The following is a 16,479-nucleotide window of genomic DNA, read 5'->3' on the forward strand; positions in this document are numbered from 1 at the left end:
TCAGTGATTCCAGGTGTTCTTTCTCCTTCTCTGGCTGTTGATAAAAACTGGGTTGTAGTCAGAGGAAAAACCTGAAATTGATCATTTTTTTTTTCTGCCTGTTAACCCCCAATGTTTGAGTTGAAACAAATTTTGTAGACACTCAATCTCAGGAATTCAGACAGTGAAGGCAGGTTTAAAAAAATATATCCTGACTTATCTGTATTAGTATGACTCACTTACACACTGGAGTCTACATTTTCCAGCTTTCTAAACATTTTGGTAAAACATTAATTTGCATAAAGAAATACTGTGCTTTTGTGTTTGACTCTTATTTACAGTAGCAATCTGAAAAATGTGACGGGCTTCCTCATGCATTCAGAAGATGTGGTTAATCTGTTTTGAGACTGCTGCCTACAAATGGTGACTTAAACAAATTCAAAGTATTGTTAAAATTTCTCCTGATGGCTGAATAAGTGTACATCAAAAAAAAAAAAAAAAAACATCCAATAAAGTTGCACAGCATGTGTTTTTATTGATCTATTCATGAGAAATCTTACAATGGAACCACAGGATGGAGCTGAAGAAGAAGAAGAAAAAAAAAAAAAAAAAAAAAAAAATCCAGACTGTGCCATAACTTTGTTTAACATTTCACAGCTCCCAAAACATGTGGTCATTTAAATACAGTTTAACACAAGACACGGCAGCATGATGCCAGAGTTAACAGATGGGCTGGCAGGGGTGAGGGAAGCAGAGTGTTTTGGTGCCCATCTCCGTCATAAGTTTGTGGGTATTGTTTGGGTCAAGTGCTCTGGAAGAAGAAAATGAGTTTTAGGAAATATTTTCTCAGGAACAAACGAGACCTCAATGGTGGGTATGTGAGAGATGTAGGACAGAGCACAAGCAAAACATGGCTGATGCTGAGACTTGCCTTTGCGGTGAGCTATAGAAGAAATTATTCATAAACATCCTTTTTGTCTGCGATGTACTGTACAATCTCCGCAGGAGTCATCAGCTTCTCTGCCTCTGCATCTGGGATCTCAAAACCTGAAAAAGAAAAATACTGAATAAAAACAAACAAAAAAAAAAAAGATCCTGCAGACACCTGATTTTTGTTTTTAACGCACCATAAAGGCATCATGCAGTGAAACCAGCTAGCCAGTCTGATCCCACAACAAATGTACTTTGTTTTATGTTCATATGTCATATGATTCATATGTGAATACCAAACTAATTTACTAGCTGGCCCTGTGAAGTTTTTTATCCTGGATCTGGAGAGACTGAATGAAATTCTGACATTTCTTTAAAACAAACTAATCATTGTTACAAAGCTGAGGTCAAAGGATTTCATAAACTTCATATAAAGTTGTGAAAATACACAACTAACAGGACTGGGATGAACAACGGGGAGAACAGTCCAATTTGACTGCAATTGTCCAATTTTAAACATCTTTTAATTTAATATTACATCTTTCTGTGTAAGAAGCCACTTTCCTGCAGTTCTCTGTGCAGTATGTCCTCACAAAACTCACCAAACTCATCCTCCATGGCCATGATGATCTCCACCTGGTCCAAGCTGTCCAGACCCAGGTCCTTCATGAAATGAGAGGATGTCTGCAACTGTGGAGCAGAAATATATACAAATAATTCAAAGACAAATACTGAGCAGCCTTTACTATGTGAGCGTCTAACATAAACTTGAATATCTATGTGACAGGATTGAAGTCACTGTTCCTGCAGATCCAGCTGCTGGAGCGTGTGTATGTCAACATGACCTTTAACAAAAGGCACAACTGAATAGAACAGATTTTATGCATTCATCACATGTAACAGGACCAACACGAAAAGTATATCATTAGAATACAAAGTCTAGATTACATCAAGTAACCAATATGTGATGTTAATGACTAAAAAGGAGTGGGCAGAAGCATAACGCTTATATTTGCCTAGTCTGTAATGGAATATCATCTAGACCCTTGTTTTTCTAGTCCCATCTAATTAAACACAGGTGTAGTTACAAATAAAACCATTATTGTAAATCAGAGATAGTCCAGTCATTTTCTTCGACCTTCAAACTTTCATTCACCGTTAGAAGTAAAAGAGAGCCAAGAGTGTCAGCACTTTCTCTCACCTTCTCTGGGTTGATCTTGTCATAGAGCTTGAGCACATACATGACACGATCTTTAATGGTCTCTAAAGAGAGGGGGGGCAGGTCGCCATATTGCCGGCAAGAGACGCCCACCGAGGAGATCTGAGGAGGGGGAGGAGAGGAGAGCGTCAAAAATAAGTGATAAGGAGAATGCATGACAGGAACATGGACAGATGTCCCAGAGACTATGACCAACAAATCAGCTTCTGCTGACTTCTCAGCTGTGGGTCACACTGTTACAAACACAACCTGGAAATAGAAGGAACCCAAAGAGTATGTGCAATAAGCAAACGATGATGCGGGGGAGTCTGGAAGATTCTTTCAGGTGGACTAAAAAGCCAGCATGGAGCACCAACATCATTGTAATTTGTTTTATACCAAAAGTGTTTCTACTGTGCATCATTTCAACCAGGTATTGTTTTCTTTTACACAAACACTTGAAGAGCTCCACCTCACAACACTGCAAGTCCCAGTGCAAAGCATCACTCAATTCAGCACTAAAGATGCTGCTCAAAGAAAAAAAAAATATATATATAAATAAATAAACGCTCAGGTCAAATCGATTATGTTTCTCCACATTCATGCGAATCAAAAAAAAGAAAAAAATATATATGTTCTTGAGCTTATCACCTTTCTCTGAAGGCTGGATATGAAGTTTATTGCTACTAAAATATTATTACTTTTGTGTTATACTGTGACTTAAACTGTTCCGCCTTGGATCTAAATATTTCATCTGACTTTAGCAAGTACACAACTCCCACAACAGACCCCGATCGTATTAGTTGTCATTTCTCCAAAACCGAACGACAGCAACCAAACTGATGTTTAAACCATGCACAAATGCACGATGGGGAGAGGTTATGTTCTCAGCCTCCTTTGGAGCTGACAGAGGATCTTGTTGACTGACCAAATGAACCCTGTGTATGTGCTGAGCACCCAGTCGCCTGAAGCCTGCAGGTGACAGAGAGAAAACACGAACGTGTGTCGGTGAACTAACCAGCTTTGCTAACTAGCTTGCTAGCTTCCAAGCCAAACATGACTGTTGTATAAGCAACCCTGATTGCCGTTTCGTGGATTTCAGAGGCTGCACGAATACCAGATGTACACTGGTGTTGTAGTAACACACTCGCATTCCGCCGTGAACTTTCCATAGACAAGGTTAACCCGGCACATTTGAAAGACGTCGGTAGGTCAAAGCAGGCGCTAGGCCACGACGGTTCAATGTTACCGGAGCCTCACCTGGCTCTGCACCAGCCACCGCGTCCTCCGGCTGTCTGCGGCGAAGGACAGGGGTCGGTGAGGGGCTGCGGTCCGAGCAGCGACGGCCCTGACGGCCAGGGTACCAGAGCAAAGCCTCAGGGAGGGCCGGGCGAGCGAGCGGACGCACTGCTGCAGGACACGGGCCGCCATGACGGAGAAAAATGACTGGAAGCTCCCAGCATGCAACGCGCAGAAGAAACGGGGTCAAGAGTGCCGATGTACGCATGCGCACACCCCCGACTTTATGCTGCATGATTTTATTTTAATTGTTCATTTTGTAATGTTGCCTGCTAACATTAAGATAAAAACATACATAACATTAATAGGTAATTCTCACAAAGTTTAATTATTTATTTGCTGTATATTTATTGACTATTTATTCACCTTAAGGAGAACGAATCAAGAACAGATTTTTGTAAATTGATTTGTTGTTTACTAATTATCAGACTGAAAGAGGTGTGACACATTAAATAGTGCAACAAATGTTTCATGATTTAGCACAAGTAAGATGATGATAGTAAATTTGGTTATTTTAATACAGGCATTGAACTAGTTTGTTCAATCGAAATCCATCGATGATTTTTCACTCAGCTCATGCTGTCTGAGAGTCCGTTCGTGTTGGTGATCTGACAGCAGAGCAGCAGAGACAGATAGATGCGGTGGTTTTTGTAGGTTAATCGTCAGTGGGGTAAATATTTAAGATTATTCAAGCTATGGAGTTGTCTGAAATACTGTACAACAAAGCGGAGTACATCGAGACGGTACGTTAAGTTTAACACTCTCGCGTTGTTGGCTAGCTAACCGCGAGTTGTCCGGCTAGCTGCAGCTCGGCGGGGCGTTGGGCGTTTTCTAACAAAAAACGAGAGAAATCCTGTAGAACAAACGTTAACGTGGACAATTGTTTTAATTTCAGGCCTCGGGAAACAAAGTGAGCCGACAGTCCGTGCTGTGCGGGAGTCAGAATATCGTCCTCAATGGCAAAGTAAGGCACGAAAAAACGCAAAATGCGCGACTTTGTTGGTGAACGGTGCAGTGTGTGGTGACAACAGATGCCTGTCGGTGTGTTGTGTTCACTGACAAAACTGCTTCATGTGTGTGTTTACAGACTATTGTCATGAATGACTGCATCATCAGAGGAGACCTGGCTAATGTCAGAGTGGGCAGACATTGTGTTGTGAAGAGTCGGAGTGTTATTCGACCACCTTTTAAAAAGTTCAGCAAAGGGTAAAGTAAAGTCTTCTCATTCAGTTGGTCTAATAGACAACACTGAACTTTATATTAATGTCCGTCATCGTTTGCCTCAACCATCGTATTTCTGATGTTCATTGTTGCCAGCGTTTTACATTTACACTAAGAGGGTCAGTTTGACTGAATAAAAATCTGGATATAAATGGACATACGGGCAGAGGCATCCATTGCCTGTATGCACATAGAGAAAATTCGCCGAGATATAAAACAGAAGTCTTTAGGTTCTGCATACTTCTGTAACCTATGTGTATGTTGTGTCTGCTTATTATTTCCATTTGTTGAAACGTAATCTTTCCTTCTAGTGTGGCATTCTTCCCACTACACATCGGAGACCACGTCTTCATTGAGGAGGACTGTGTGGTCAACGCAGCGCAGATTGGTTCCTATGTCCACATTGGCAAGAACTGTGTCATAGTGAGTGGGATAAAAGCAGACACACCACCAAGCTGACAGACAGAAAACATAAACTGCACCGAGAGAGATGAAGCTGACAGGAGACAACATAAACAGCAGCAGTGTCTTCTCTCGCCTGTGGTTAAGCAGTCACATGGTAGTCATGTTCGGATGAACTGAGCGCAGCAGAAAACTGCTTCAGGCTGCTGTGAGCAGACACTGGCAGAAACCTGAGCTAGATTGTGAAAATGAAATACACTTAATTACATATTTCTGAACTTGAAGCAAGCAAAATTGGGACCATCTTTTGAATTGGAGTTGGTGTTTGGAATGAACATTAAGGATCCAAACCTCTTCTTAAAGAAGCTATTTGGGCCAGTTAAATTTGAAAAAGAACGCATTAGTAGTAAAACTCCGACTTCGGTCTGAAAAACCTCAGACTGTCAATTTAGTCAATATATATATATATTGTTCTGGCCTTGCTCTTTAAAAATGTATTTAAATGATAAATCAGAAACTAAGAATAGCCTCAGGGCACAGCTAATGAGGATCCTGATAAATAAACCAATAAACTGTGACTGCAGGTATAGATGTGAATCAATATGACCCCAAAGTTGCATTTACATGTGTCAAGACCAACTGGGTTTTTATGTAAGTACAAGCCTTCAGCTGAACCCACTAGTAGACATTGAAACAGAAAACACTTGAAGTCACTTGCTTTGGCCTGTTTTGTGTTTTGCTGTCCAGGGTCGTCGCTGTGTTCTGAAAGACTGCTGTAAGATTTTAGACAACACCGTACTTCCTCCTGAGACAGTGGTGCCACCATTCACCGTCTTCTCTGGATGCCCAGGTCAACCACAGCGCACAGGGACCAACACACATCTGATCGCTCCACTGGTCTTTGTGTTTACCACTGACCTGTTTACCTGTGTTCATCTTTCCCTCCCAGGTCTGTTCTCTGGAGAGCTCCCAGAATGCACACAGGACCTGATGATTGACGTAACCAAGAGCTACTACCAGAAGTTCCTGCCCCTCAGCCAGATCTGAGACCGACCCTCAAAAACCCTCAGCAGGGCCCACACCCTTTCCAGCAAGTTCCAGGTCAGGGTTTGCTCTTGGCTGTAAGACTGAAATGGACTCTGCGAGCTCACCTTCAACCCTTCATCTACTAGAGGCCTTGAGTTGTTACTCTGTACAAGGAACAGTAATCGGTCCTGTTTGATTGGCCCTGATTTGATTCTGTTCTTTGAGCACGAAGCATCTGGAAATACTGTAAAAGTTTGTCACCAACCTGCATGCTCATGTTTATCAGACAGCTAATATTAATTTACTCACTAGATTTTTCTAATGGAGCAGATTTATGTAGTCATATATGATTTCTCCTGGTTGGTGTGCAGTGGAAAAACTCACTTCTTCTGTATGGCTGCTGATGACCAGAGAAAGAAAGACGTCCATGTGCAGGAAGTTGTCACATTGGAGGGGCTGATGAAAGGAACCAAGGTGTAGAGTGGAGGAATTCGAAGGATGTGGGTCACATAGCTTGTGAGGTACAACATCCATGGACCAAAACAAAAGCAACAGTAGTTTGAAGGTGTTGGCTGTGCATTCGCAATATTCATATCCAGTGTTCATTTGGACAACAGATCAGTAGACTCACTCAATGAAATGAAATAGGTTTAGTCTATGTTGTGTTAGTCTAAATGCTAAAGCCTGTGTTTGTTTGTGTTTGCTCTCCAATTTAATGGTTTCTACATTTTGTCACAAAGCTTAAATGTTTTCCCTCAATCAATCAATCAAAATCAAAAATCAAATCAAGCAACAACATTGAATATGTTGTAGCTGCAGGAAGGACATCTGAGCTTTTCTCCAATAACCAGACCAACAGCTCGAATAGTTGTGCATTAAATTAATAAATATGAATGCTTTGAAAGTCCACCTGTTATGAGCTGCACTCTGTCTTTGGAACTTTCTAAAATTTAAAAGCAGAGCAACGTTTTTAAGTGGGCCCTTGTGTGCAAATACAAAGATGTGCATGACTGTTTTTAAGGCTTTGTTTTTAATTTTTTCTCCGTGCATTTACAGAAGAACATGGGGCTTGTGTATGAGAAGATTCAACAGAGCACCTTTAAACTAAGGCAGCATCTTTAAAAGGTGTGCTGTGGAGTTTTTATCTTCAGTAATACACATCAAAACACTGATCCTGTATTCTTAAAGTCTAACTTGTTGAAGTGATTTTCACTCACACCAAAAAGTAAAAGCCATTTTTTGTTTGAATACGCATACACGCTTATTGACTTGTAATGTCTCCACCTGCTCTGTGTAGCTTGGTTAAGACGACGCAAAGACCTCAAGACAAAAAGGACTGGACAGATTCAGTAATGTCATTGCGTGTGCAAGCAGGGCACCACATAAACTTCTTTCCTTTCACAGCCCTTAGTCAGCTGACATGAAGCGTTTCTCAAGTTATTCTCTGACGCCATCTTGTGGCCTTTGGTGGAGACTCTGCTTCGTCTGGTCAGGACATCTTACTGACCTCAAAACACTCCAGAAATCAAATCAACACACATTCACAAAATACACTTCTGCTCTAGGAAAAGGAAACAATCCCAGTGGTGTGTTACTGACAGCTCCACAGTATCCAAGTGTTTGATTTCACTCAGCTTCAAAAACACATTCATCTACATCACACACTGAGGTTAGTTTCTGGCTTTTCTGTGGTGAAACCTTTTCAATTCCAGTAGCTACACACTAAAATTTGCATGTCTCAATGCAAAACACAAGCACCTCAATCCAGTTTATTGGGGAAATGGAGTTAATGAAATGTATCCTTAAACATCAACATGTGGAAGAGATAAACAAGTTTATTTTACTCTGAAAAGGTATGTTTATTTACATTGCAAAGAAATGTTACTATGTTTCAAAAGTTTATTAAAAGGGAACAATATGATTTAGCATAGTTCTAGTGCAGAATTCATAGCTACTGCTGCTTTTGTATGCTGTGGAATTAAAGCATGAAATGATGAAATGTCTGGAGTAAGTCAACTATTAAAAAAAAAAAAAACTAAATAAACAAACAAAAAAAGCCAAATAAAGTAAGTCAAAAAGTTTTCCCTTTTTAATGAAAGATAGTCCATCCAATTGCAACTCAATGATTTTATTTCTTTTACAATGTGAACCACATATCATACCAACAATTAAATGTTAAGTATATAGATTAGCCATTTATTACTTTTTAAACAAATAAGTATCAAGAAACAGCTAATAATAGTGTTGGCTCCATAGACACGTGGCATGAGTCAGCCTATTGAAACAATGTAGATGAAGGTCTGTGACTGGCTCAGAGGAAGAAAAGAGGGGGGGGGGAACAAAACAAAACAAAAAACATAAAGTGCCCCCTGTATTACAGCCAAGCTAAACAGTGGGGGTGAACACTGCAGGCTGGACAGTAGCCATGAAAAGACAGCACCACCGTGCTTTCCACAAACTTTTTACGAAGCCTTTGGAAAAGAAATCTCTCCTTTGATAGTCTGAATTCTTGTTTATTTTTCCTGTCAGCGGACACTTCTCACCTTCCCTTTAAACTGACAAGCTGTCATGCAACAGAAACACTGCGAAGTTAGAACTACTAACTCGTGGTTAAGCGCACAATTTGGTATCAGTCAGCAATGCTACTACCAATGCGGAGTGTCAGACACATAACAGTGAGAAAAGTGGCTGGAAAGAAAACAAACATACAAAATGCATTCCTCTGATTCAATGAAGAGTGTGTGGCAGTCAAGTTAGTTCTCAGGGTTCACTTAATATGCAGTCCTCCCAGACACCATTCTGCCATGGAGACACTAAAGGGTTTAGTCCTGGACACTCAAACTCAGTGGGCTCCAATTGTGACTTCCAGGACACAGCCAAGACACATGGATTCCTATGTTACATTATTGACCTGTGATAGCTGAAGCTACACAGAACTGACATGCCAAAAAAGCTTCTTTTTTTGTTTGTTTTTTTGCACCAAAAGATTAATTTTTAAAGCGCAAAATGGCCTCAATGTGGATGAATTGTCAACCTTCCTTCACAGCAATCAGAGGCACTGTAGACAAATCAAATCTTATTTTTCGATGTGAAATTTACATTTTAGGTCCCATTCAGTCCCTCCACTTATATGCAGAACAAACTCTGAAAGGTAGAGCTCATTTCAACAAAATCAAACTCAGCCTAGTTCCTTTCTTCCACTGACAAGCCAGTGATCATGTATGAATATAAAAGCCAACCTATATGCAAAAAAAAAAAAATAAATAAAAAAAAATAAAAATCTGTGACCAAAATGTAACAGAAGTTAAAAACTGGCATGCTTTATACAACTAAAGAAACCCTAATATCCAGGTTATAAAGGTGAAGGGGAGTGAGCAAGTGAACAAAAACTGGGAAGAAAGAGAAGACAGTGACATCTCACAAGTCAGCTATAGCAGGTGCTCACAGGGATAAGTTCAGCTCACTGTTTCACTGATAGAGCACGGCACCAGTGGAAATATTTGTTTAATAACTACACTACTTTTTGAAGTCATTTACACTTTGTTTATGCTGAATGAAAGCATATTCCGACAGCCGAGTGTACCACGCTCACAAATAAATTTAGATTCAAGGCCAATAAACTGTGGTTAATATCCTAAAGTGACACAAAAATCTCTACGGCACCAGTTCATATTACTTAAATTGCTAAATTTACCCACTTGTCTGACTCATGTGATGTCAGTGTCTCCTACTCCATTTCCTTGGATCGACGGATCGAAGGCAACAACCATTTCAAGAATGAAACAAGCTCAGAGTTGCATCATCCTGTACCAAGATTTAAAAAAGAAGAAACAAACCCATTCAGGTCTTATTAATGCACGCACCCCTTATACCAAAAGGTAGACTGTTTCAGCAACAGCCAACCCAACACTGTAGTCTCCTCATCCAGTGGCTTGTGTGCACAGGTTGGCTTTTTATTTTTTTTATTTTTTTTATTTATTTTTTTTTTTTTAGTATGTTGAGAAACGCTACCTTTGTAAGAACATTTCTGATTTATGCTTTCTTTACAGCACCAATTATCACCCAATAATTTAAATTATTCCTTAGACAGGGCTCTGAACCCCTGAATACAAGTTGAGCTCACACACACAGAAACACTCCAAGACTTGAGCGAACACTTTTGAAGAGTTGTCATAACTAGAGGTGGGGGTGAGAGCTCCTTTTCTAGTCTCATTGGGTGTTCACTATTTCTAAGCACCAACAGGTAAGTAATGTGTGGGCCGACCACAAGCTGGTCTGTTTTGGGCTGAACAAGGCTACAACTGGGATACAATGGAAGAGCCGATTTGTTTGCATGAATTGGAAGTGAAAGCTAAGTGCAAAAATCCTTATTGCAACTCATCATAATAATCCCACAATCACATAAAACAGCAGCTAGTATAGGTTAAAGGGGGGAAAAGGCATCACAGTCAGCAAATGGGCTGTCTGAGAAGCTGTATTCAACAATGAAAATCTTCTCACTTTCCATTATCCTCAACCAAAATCAATAAGAAACAAGGTAGAGAAAATGCTAAATTAACTTGGATTGTCACCACTATATGCAGTAGGGATAGCCAAGAATTTTAACACTGGTGGTTTAAAAACAAAAAGGGCGACTGGCTGAACTAAATGAAGCCACTGTTGAAGCAGAGTTTTTAAGGAGATAAGGTTTAAATTTCCAAACATGAATTGCAGATTATTGGTAGTTACATACCGTCAGCCCAGTAACCACACAAATCTAACTGATTATAAGCTGCAGATGAGGCAGGATGATGCCACAGATTTACTCCTCCTGGGCAGTTTTGCTCCACCACTGACAGACAGGCATTGTCAACTAAGAGTTGCAATGATAAAGTGACAGAAAGAACAGGTGGGTTGTTTGACACAGAGGTGAGTCTCTGACAGAGCTGGGTCCAACATTTGGCGAGCAACTCGATTCACTGAGTGAGACAATTTGATCATGGCCCTCACTTCCTTATTAAGGTGGTGGTGAGGATGAGGTTAAGGGAGGGAAGGGCACAAATGTGTCAAGGATCAAGTGGCTTTTTACTTGTAAAGCAGCACAGTGCATTTTAACCCCTCTGAGAACTGTCTGCATCGTAGAACGAGTTGGTTCCTTCGTTGTCTCCTTTCCGGGGCTGCAAGGTCTGAGGAGTGTGTGATGTTGTCCAGACCTCCCAGTCTCTCACACTGATTGCAGAGCAGTGATTTGTAGTACTAGTGTTGGGAAAGGAGACAAGGAAAAGAATTCATCCAACATCTGATTAGACTGAACTAAGAAACTTCAGTCACTGTTTCCATTTTTCAGCCAGGGTTCCTCAGCACAGCCAGGCATCCAAAACGTCTGTCAGTCCATCGGTGCATCTGTCCCCCATCCATCCCTCTCTCTCCTAGCCTTGGTTATGGAGGCCTCCCCACCCCCTAATACACACAGGCAGACAGCAGCTCAGATCATCCTGTTGCGTTTGTGCGTGGGCGAGTCTGTGATGACATCACTACACTGGGTGGAGTTTCGTTTCCTGGTTCCTCCCCCTCCAGTGGAGGCAGAGCCAGTAGAGTCCAGATGCAGTGCCATCTCCTCTGAGATGAAAGTGTTCAGGTCGACGTCTTGAAGCCCATTACGCCTGCTGCGGCACACTGGCCCTGAGCCAGAAGAACCACCTCCAGCAGCACCGCCTCCGTTACTGCTGCTCCCGCTCACATGTGTGGGAGAACCTGGAGCACCGGAGCGCACACTGATACTTGCCATGGCTCCACTTAGACCTGGAAGAAGGAGATGTAAACGGAATCAAGGAGAGAGCAGTAGAAGACAGAGCATCACTGGATGAAAAAAAAAACAAAACAAAACAAAAATAATAAACAAGTTACTTATAAAAAAAAAAGCTTTAATGAATGATTAATGAGATATATTATATAAACATATATATAAACATTTAAGACATATTTAAAGCGGTGTCATTTCAAATATTTTTGCAAGGACGCAATAATTACAGATCCTTAGACAAGTTGGATCTCAGAACCATATGCATGTCTGAGTTAAATAGCAACAAATTACGACTAAGCAAGGATATTATGGACACAGTCATTTGACCACAGACAAAATCTGTGAAGTCAGTGAAGGAAAGTACTAAGTATTCATCTCAGATACAATTTATAGGTGTAAATGCTACTTTTGGTTTCCCCTTTCAGAGACCAAATCAGCGCAATTAAAATGTGGCTTGCTTGAAGCAAATAAACAGCTCTTTGACTTCACTTTTAGTTTAGTTTACTGGATCAGGTGGATATTTATTTTAGATTTCAGACAAGAACATGGGTTACAATGTTCAACTTCTACTGAAGGGCATTGTAAGGAAGTTTGCCACAAAACAGCATATGAAAGAGCCCTCTTATAAACACTCAGGCCGTGACTTTGTGCCAAAACCAAGGAAGAACTATACTGATAGTACTAAAAACACGTGTGGCTCCAATGCAGCTTTACAGGTACAACTTCAAACAACACCTTTAAACCAATGAAGAATAGATTACTAAAAGCTGCTTTTTAACCATGCATTTGAATATGTACTAGTTTGTGTGTGTTACACAGTAAAAGAAATGCTGAATCTATGAGCTGAGGATTCTGTTTGTGTATTGCATGTGTGTAAATAACAATTAAGCAAGAAAATTATAAATATTTCCTGAAAACAAACATCATCTGACACAGAAAGAATTTTTGTATCTGTAACCAACACCACCACATGCTGAACTTCACTCACGCTAACCTCAGCGGCACTCTCGTGGCCCCTTTAAAAATGTAAGGACCTTTCCATAAAGTCCCGACATATGCTTATCTCTGAGCCACATGTGGCAGAATTTGAAGGCTTAAGAACGAGCACAATCACTCATAGCTTCAACTAAAAAAAAAAAAACAACAACACACAAACCCTTACATACTGCAGTTTGGCGCTTAAGCAAGACTAGCAAGGAAACTTTTGTATCCAACAATTTACCTGTCTTCTCAGTCACGCTTTTCTATGATTAAATATATAATATGACCAGTAGTTCACAACCAATGAGCCAAAATTACACTTGACCGTTCTTACCGTGCAGTGCTATGGCCTCCCTGAAGGGCTGAAGGTCTGCTTCCACAGATGAGCCTGTCTCAGCTGGTGAATTAGCCCGACTAGGGGCCACCATGGCCAGCCGAGTACTCGCCCTGCTACTCCTATGTGGTGGTGCTTTGCCGCATAAAAAACTGATAAGATCCTCCCTTCGGATGGTTCTCCGGCGCTTCTTCACCCAGGCCAACATGTCCTGCAATTAAAAGTAAAAATTATCAATTCAGTTCATAGTTTTATTTTCATAAAAAAAAGAAAAAGGGTTTTGTAGTGAAAAACTAATGAAATCTGATTGATAAATATCCACCAATTATGACTAGAAGGTAGACTTTGTCTAGATAAAAGAGAACAAAAAGGGGAAAAATAAAAAAAGAGAACAAGACTTACCTTGTTACGACGTTGGTGACCTATTTGGATGCCCCTATCGAAGCTTCTCTGATGGGCCTCCACACTCTCTGTGTTGGTAGAAGTCAAGATAAAGATAATGATAATTACTATGGATAATTGTGACAATATGCTGATTCAGAACAAAAATTCCATCCAAACTAATCATAACTGAGTGTTTGTTTTGTAATATTACTTCTTACACTTTTGAACTTATCAATATTATTTTAATTACTAAGATTTACATGTAAAACCTACATGACTAGCGGCTTTTAGAATGAATTGCTTCCAGAGGGTGTCAGCTACTCACTTGCACTTTCTGTGTACCCTTGGCTTGGAATCATCTACACGTTACGGAAGATACTTCAAATTAAGTCCTGTCAAATCCCAACCGGCTTGATCTTACCACTACAAATCACCACTGCTTCACTTATGGGTTCCTGACATTGTTATGATCATGTTTTAATATGGTGACTCATTTTTAAACCCCACAACACATTTGTCTTTAACTTGCAGACAAAATCCTTCTGTAACCAGTAGCCTACATCTACATGTTCAAGTACACTGATAATCAACCAAAGTCCACACTGATGAAATATAGCATAAAGCAAGAGCACATGTAGTGGCTGGCAAATCAATAAATCCTGCTCAAGAGCACAAGGATGGAGAAAAGAGGGATGCGGTTCTTTACCTTTGTAGAGGTTGGTAACTGCTGTAGCAGCATTCTGAAATGGCACCCACAGTGACAGGCCCTGCTGATGGCATACTCTGTCTGTCGGAGGAAAGGAAGATATGGTTGGTTTTTAAAGCATGACGTTCAGCCATAGTGTGCAAGTAACCGGCTTTGAGAATACAGATTTAAGACATTAAAAATTCTGAGAAACCAAAGTGTGGCGACTATGGGGTTGATCTGAGGACAAATTTACTCGCCATTTTGTCTTGCATGTACAAATGCAAGGACGGTGTTTTGCATAAAAGGTGACTCGAAGCTAACGCTGGGGCGAGACGGCCGGTTTGTTAACAGCTTTTTTAGCAAGGAAGCACCGACACACGAACTTAACTGCCTTCTCAGCAGTAAAGTTGCAAAGACATGTCAAACATACATATCAAACATGACTGGGCTTATTAACACAAGCTCCGTCAGTTTGGACAAGAATTTAGTCTGTCTGAGAACACAGAAGCCGCAGCAAATTATAAACAAACCGATATTTCCACATCGAACCAACATTATCCTCGCCATTTTGCGATTATAAAGCCAGCGACGCGTTGCTTGACAAACCGCTCACTCAGCATGTGGACATTTAAAAGCTACACTTGGGTGCCGCTGACTTTTTACGTTTAAAGGACAATCCGACAGCAAATCGCGTCTGCAATAACAGACGGTAACGCTGACAGTCTACATGGAGCTGTCATCTGGGAATGTCGCGTAGCTACGATTGTTGTTACCATCGCCATTTTGTAACTAGCCTGGCTCCCGTTACGTTAGCTGTTCGCTGTTGTCAAACTTAGTGTCAACAGGGCACTGCACTGACAAATATATTTATGTCAACTTAAGATACTTGTGTCGTGTCATCCCATCAAACTCTGGTTTAGCAATCGAAAGCGGTGTCTAACGGCCGACTCGGATTCGCAACTGTTTGCCCCTGGCTAGCACCAGCTAGCTAAATTTAGTATTGCAAAATCAGCTGTAAACGTTACCCAGTATTGGCTAGTGAGTTAGCAACGAGCTAGTTAGCAGTCGGCCGGGACCGAGGCGAACGATAGTTTACAGTAACGCTCGGCAAATAGTCAGGGGGCTCCCCGACATGTCAAAAGATGGGTGATAATGCATGTAGCGCTAGACGGGGGAGCCGACAGAAAGCTTTGCTTTGGACCTTTGTATAACTGTGCCACAGCAGTGGCGGAGTTCTGGAAAAGATGCCACAGTTTATCCTGGTCGTTGTCGGCCTCTTCCTCGCTCGGCTCTCTCTGCTCCGCTTCGGCCAGACACTGCCGCTCCCATTTTGAGAACCAGTGCTCGGGTCCGTGTTCCTGTATCTCCGCGTCTCCGTCTTCCTTCTTCTCCTCCATTTAACGCAGCAAAACTCGAGGGAATTTGCTTATAATCCTTAGAAAAATGTAAAAAAATGGACACTATATAAAGACTTACGTGAGCAAAGTCATTAATACGGCTAATGTTTGACTATTTCGCACTATACAACAGTCCCACCAACTATTACTGCCATCGGCAGAGATAAGCTTGGCTAACTGTTTTTCCTAGTTGCCGACGTCGGTATATATACAACGCAAACAACCATGTTATGCGTTTTATCCCGGTCATGGGCGGACCATGGCTCTGGTTGGAAACGATAATTGGCCACATGAGCACCGCAGGGTGGGTTTGGAGTTTTCACCCACCATTTCATTGGGTCACCGGCACGTCTGTCATAGTATTGACACAAAAGAATCTCCTTGAAAATAAGCCACAACAAAAGCTTGCAAGGTTTTTACCGAGTTACAGGCATAAGGAGTTTTCATTTTGTCATCAGAACTGATGTGTAAATATAAAAAAATGCGTGGTGGAATAATATCACATCATATTATATCATAAAATATAACCTAATCTCATATCATATCGCATAGTATTAAAGTTATAACAAAGTATTAAAGTTAGATTAAGGTTCAGTTGTTGATATGATAGAATAAAATGTTTGGTTTCATAATGATGAGCTATAATATAGCATGAAGTAATATTAAATATACGCGAATGAGTCAGTAATTATAATTGGAAGAAAAAAAAAAGCAACTGCAATGGTATGCATGCACCCGTTGATATGTAGTACTGCTTTCCCCCACCTGATGGTACCATTTACTGAGAGTCAGAGTCAGCCATGGGTGGTCTGCTTGCTTTAAGCACTGCAGTTGAGTGCTGACCTACAGGATGCCGCC

At 40.9% G+C, this 16,479-nt stretch overlaps 3 protein-coding genes across 4 annotated transcripts; 1 reads left to right on the forward strand and 2 right to left on the reverse strand.

Annotated features, from left to right (window-relative positions):
- Positions 1-516: 516 nt before the first annotated feature.
- ndufab1b (NADH:ubiquinone oxidoreductase subunit AB1b) lies at positions 517-3,561 on the reverse strand. Its single transcript, XM_029509570.1, has 5 exons — positions 3,368-3,561; positions 2,111-2,230; positions 1,512-1,599; positions 911-1,026; positions 517-790 (listed from the first exon to the last, which is right to left on the reverse strand). The coding sequence occupies exons 1-4, from the start codon at positions 3,536-3,538 to the stop codon at positions 935-937; spliced, it is 471 nt and encodes a 156-aa protein (XP_029365430.1). The 5' UTR covers positions 3,539-3,561; the 3' UTR covers positions 517-790; positions 911-934.
- A 440-nt stretch (positions 3,562-4,001) lies between these two features.
- dctn5 (dynactin 5) lies at positions 4,002-8,112 on the forward strand. The gene is made up of 6 exons (XM_029508023.1): positions 4,002-4,149; positions 4,302-4,370; positions 4,494-4,612; positions 4,939-5,050; positions 5,777-5,879; positions 5,979-8,112. Exons 1-6 carry the CDS (start codon positions 4,102-4,104, stop codon positions 6,074-6,076), a joined length of 549 nt encoding a protein of 182 aa, XP_029363883.1. The 5' UTR covers positions 4,002-4,101; the 3' UTR covers positions 6,077-8,112.
- Positions 8,113-9,960: 1,848 nt separating this feature from the next.
- hapstr1a (HUWE1 associated protein modifying stress responses a) lies at positions 9,961-15,802 on the reverse strand. 2 transcript variants are annotated; one of them, XM_029508022.1, is made up of 6 exons: positions 15,426-15,802; positions 14,243-14,323; positions 13,555-13,622; positions 13,153-13,363; positions 11,759-11,836; positions 9,961-11,710 (listed from the first exon to the last, which is right to left on the reverse strand). In XM_029508022.1, the coding sequence occupies exons 1-6, from the start codon at positions 15,619-15,621 to the stop codon at positions 11,520-11,522; spliced, it is 825 nt and encodes a 274-aa protein (XP_029363882.1). In that variant the 5' UTR covers positions 15,622-15,802; the 3' UTR covers positions 9,961-11,519. The 2 variants fall into 2 exon arrangements, with proteins under 2 accessions (XP_029363882.1, XP_029363881.1); XM_029508021.1 differs by having other exon boundaries at positions 9,961-11,836.
- Positions 15,803-16,479: the final 677 nt, after the last annotated feature.

This window comes from Echeneis naucrates, chromosome 8, assembly GCF_900963305.1.
Source record: "Echeneis naucrates chromosome 8, fEcheNa1.1, whole genome shotgun sequence".
Classification (NCBI taxonomy): Eukaryota; Metazoa; Chordata; class Actinopteri; order Carangiformes; family Echeneidae; genus Echeneis; species Echeneis naucrates.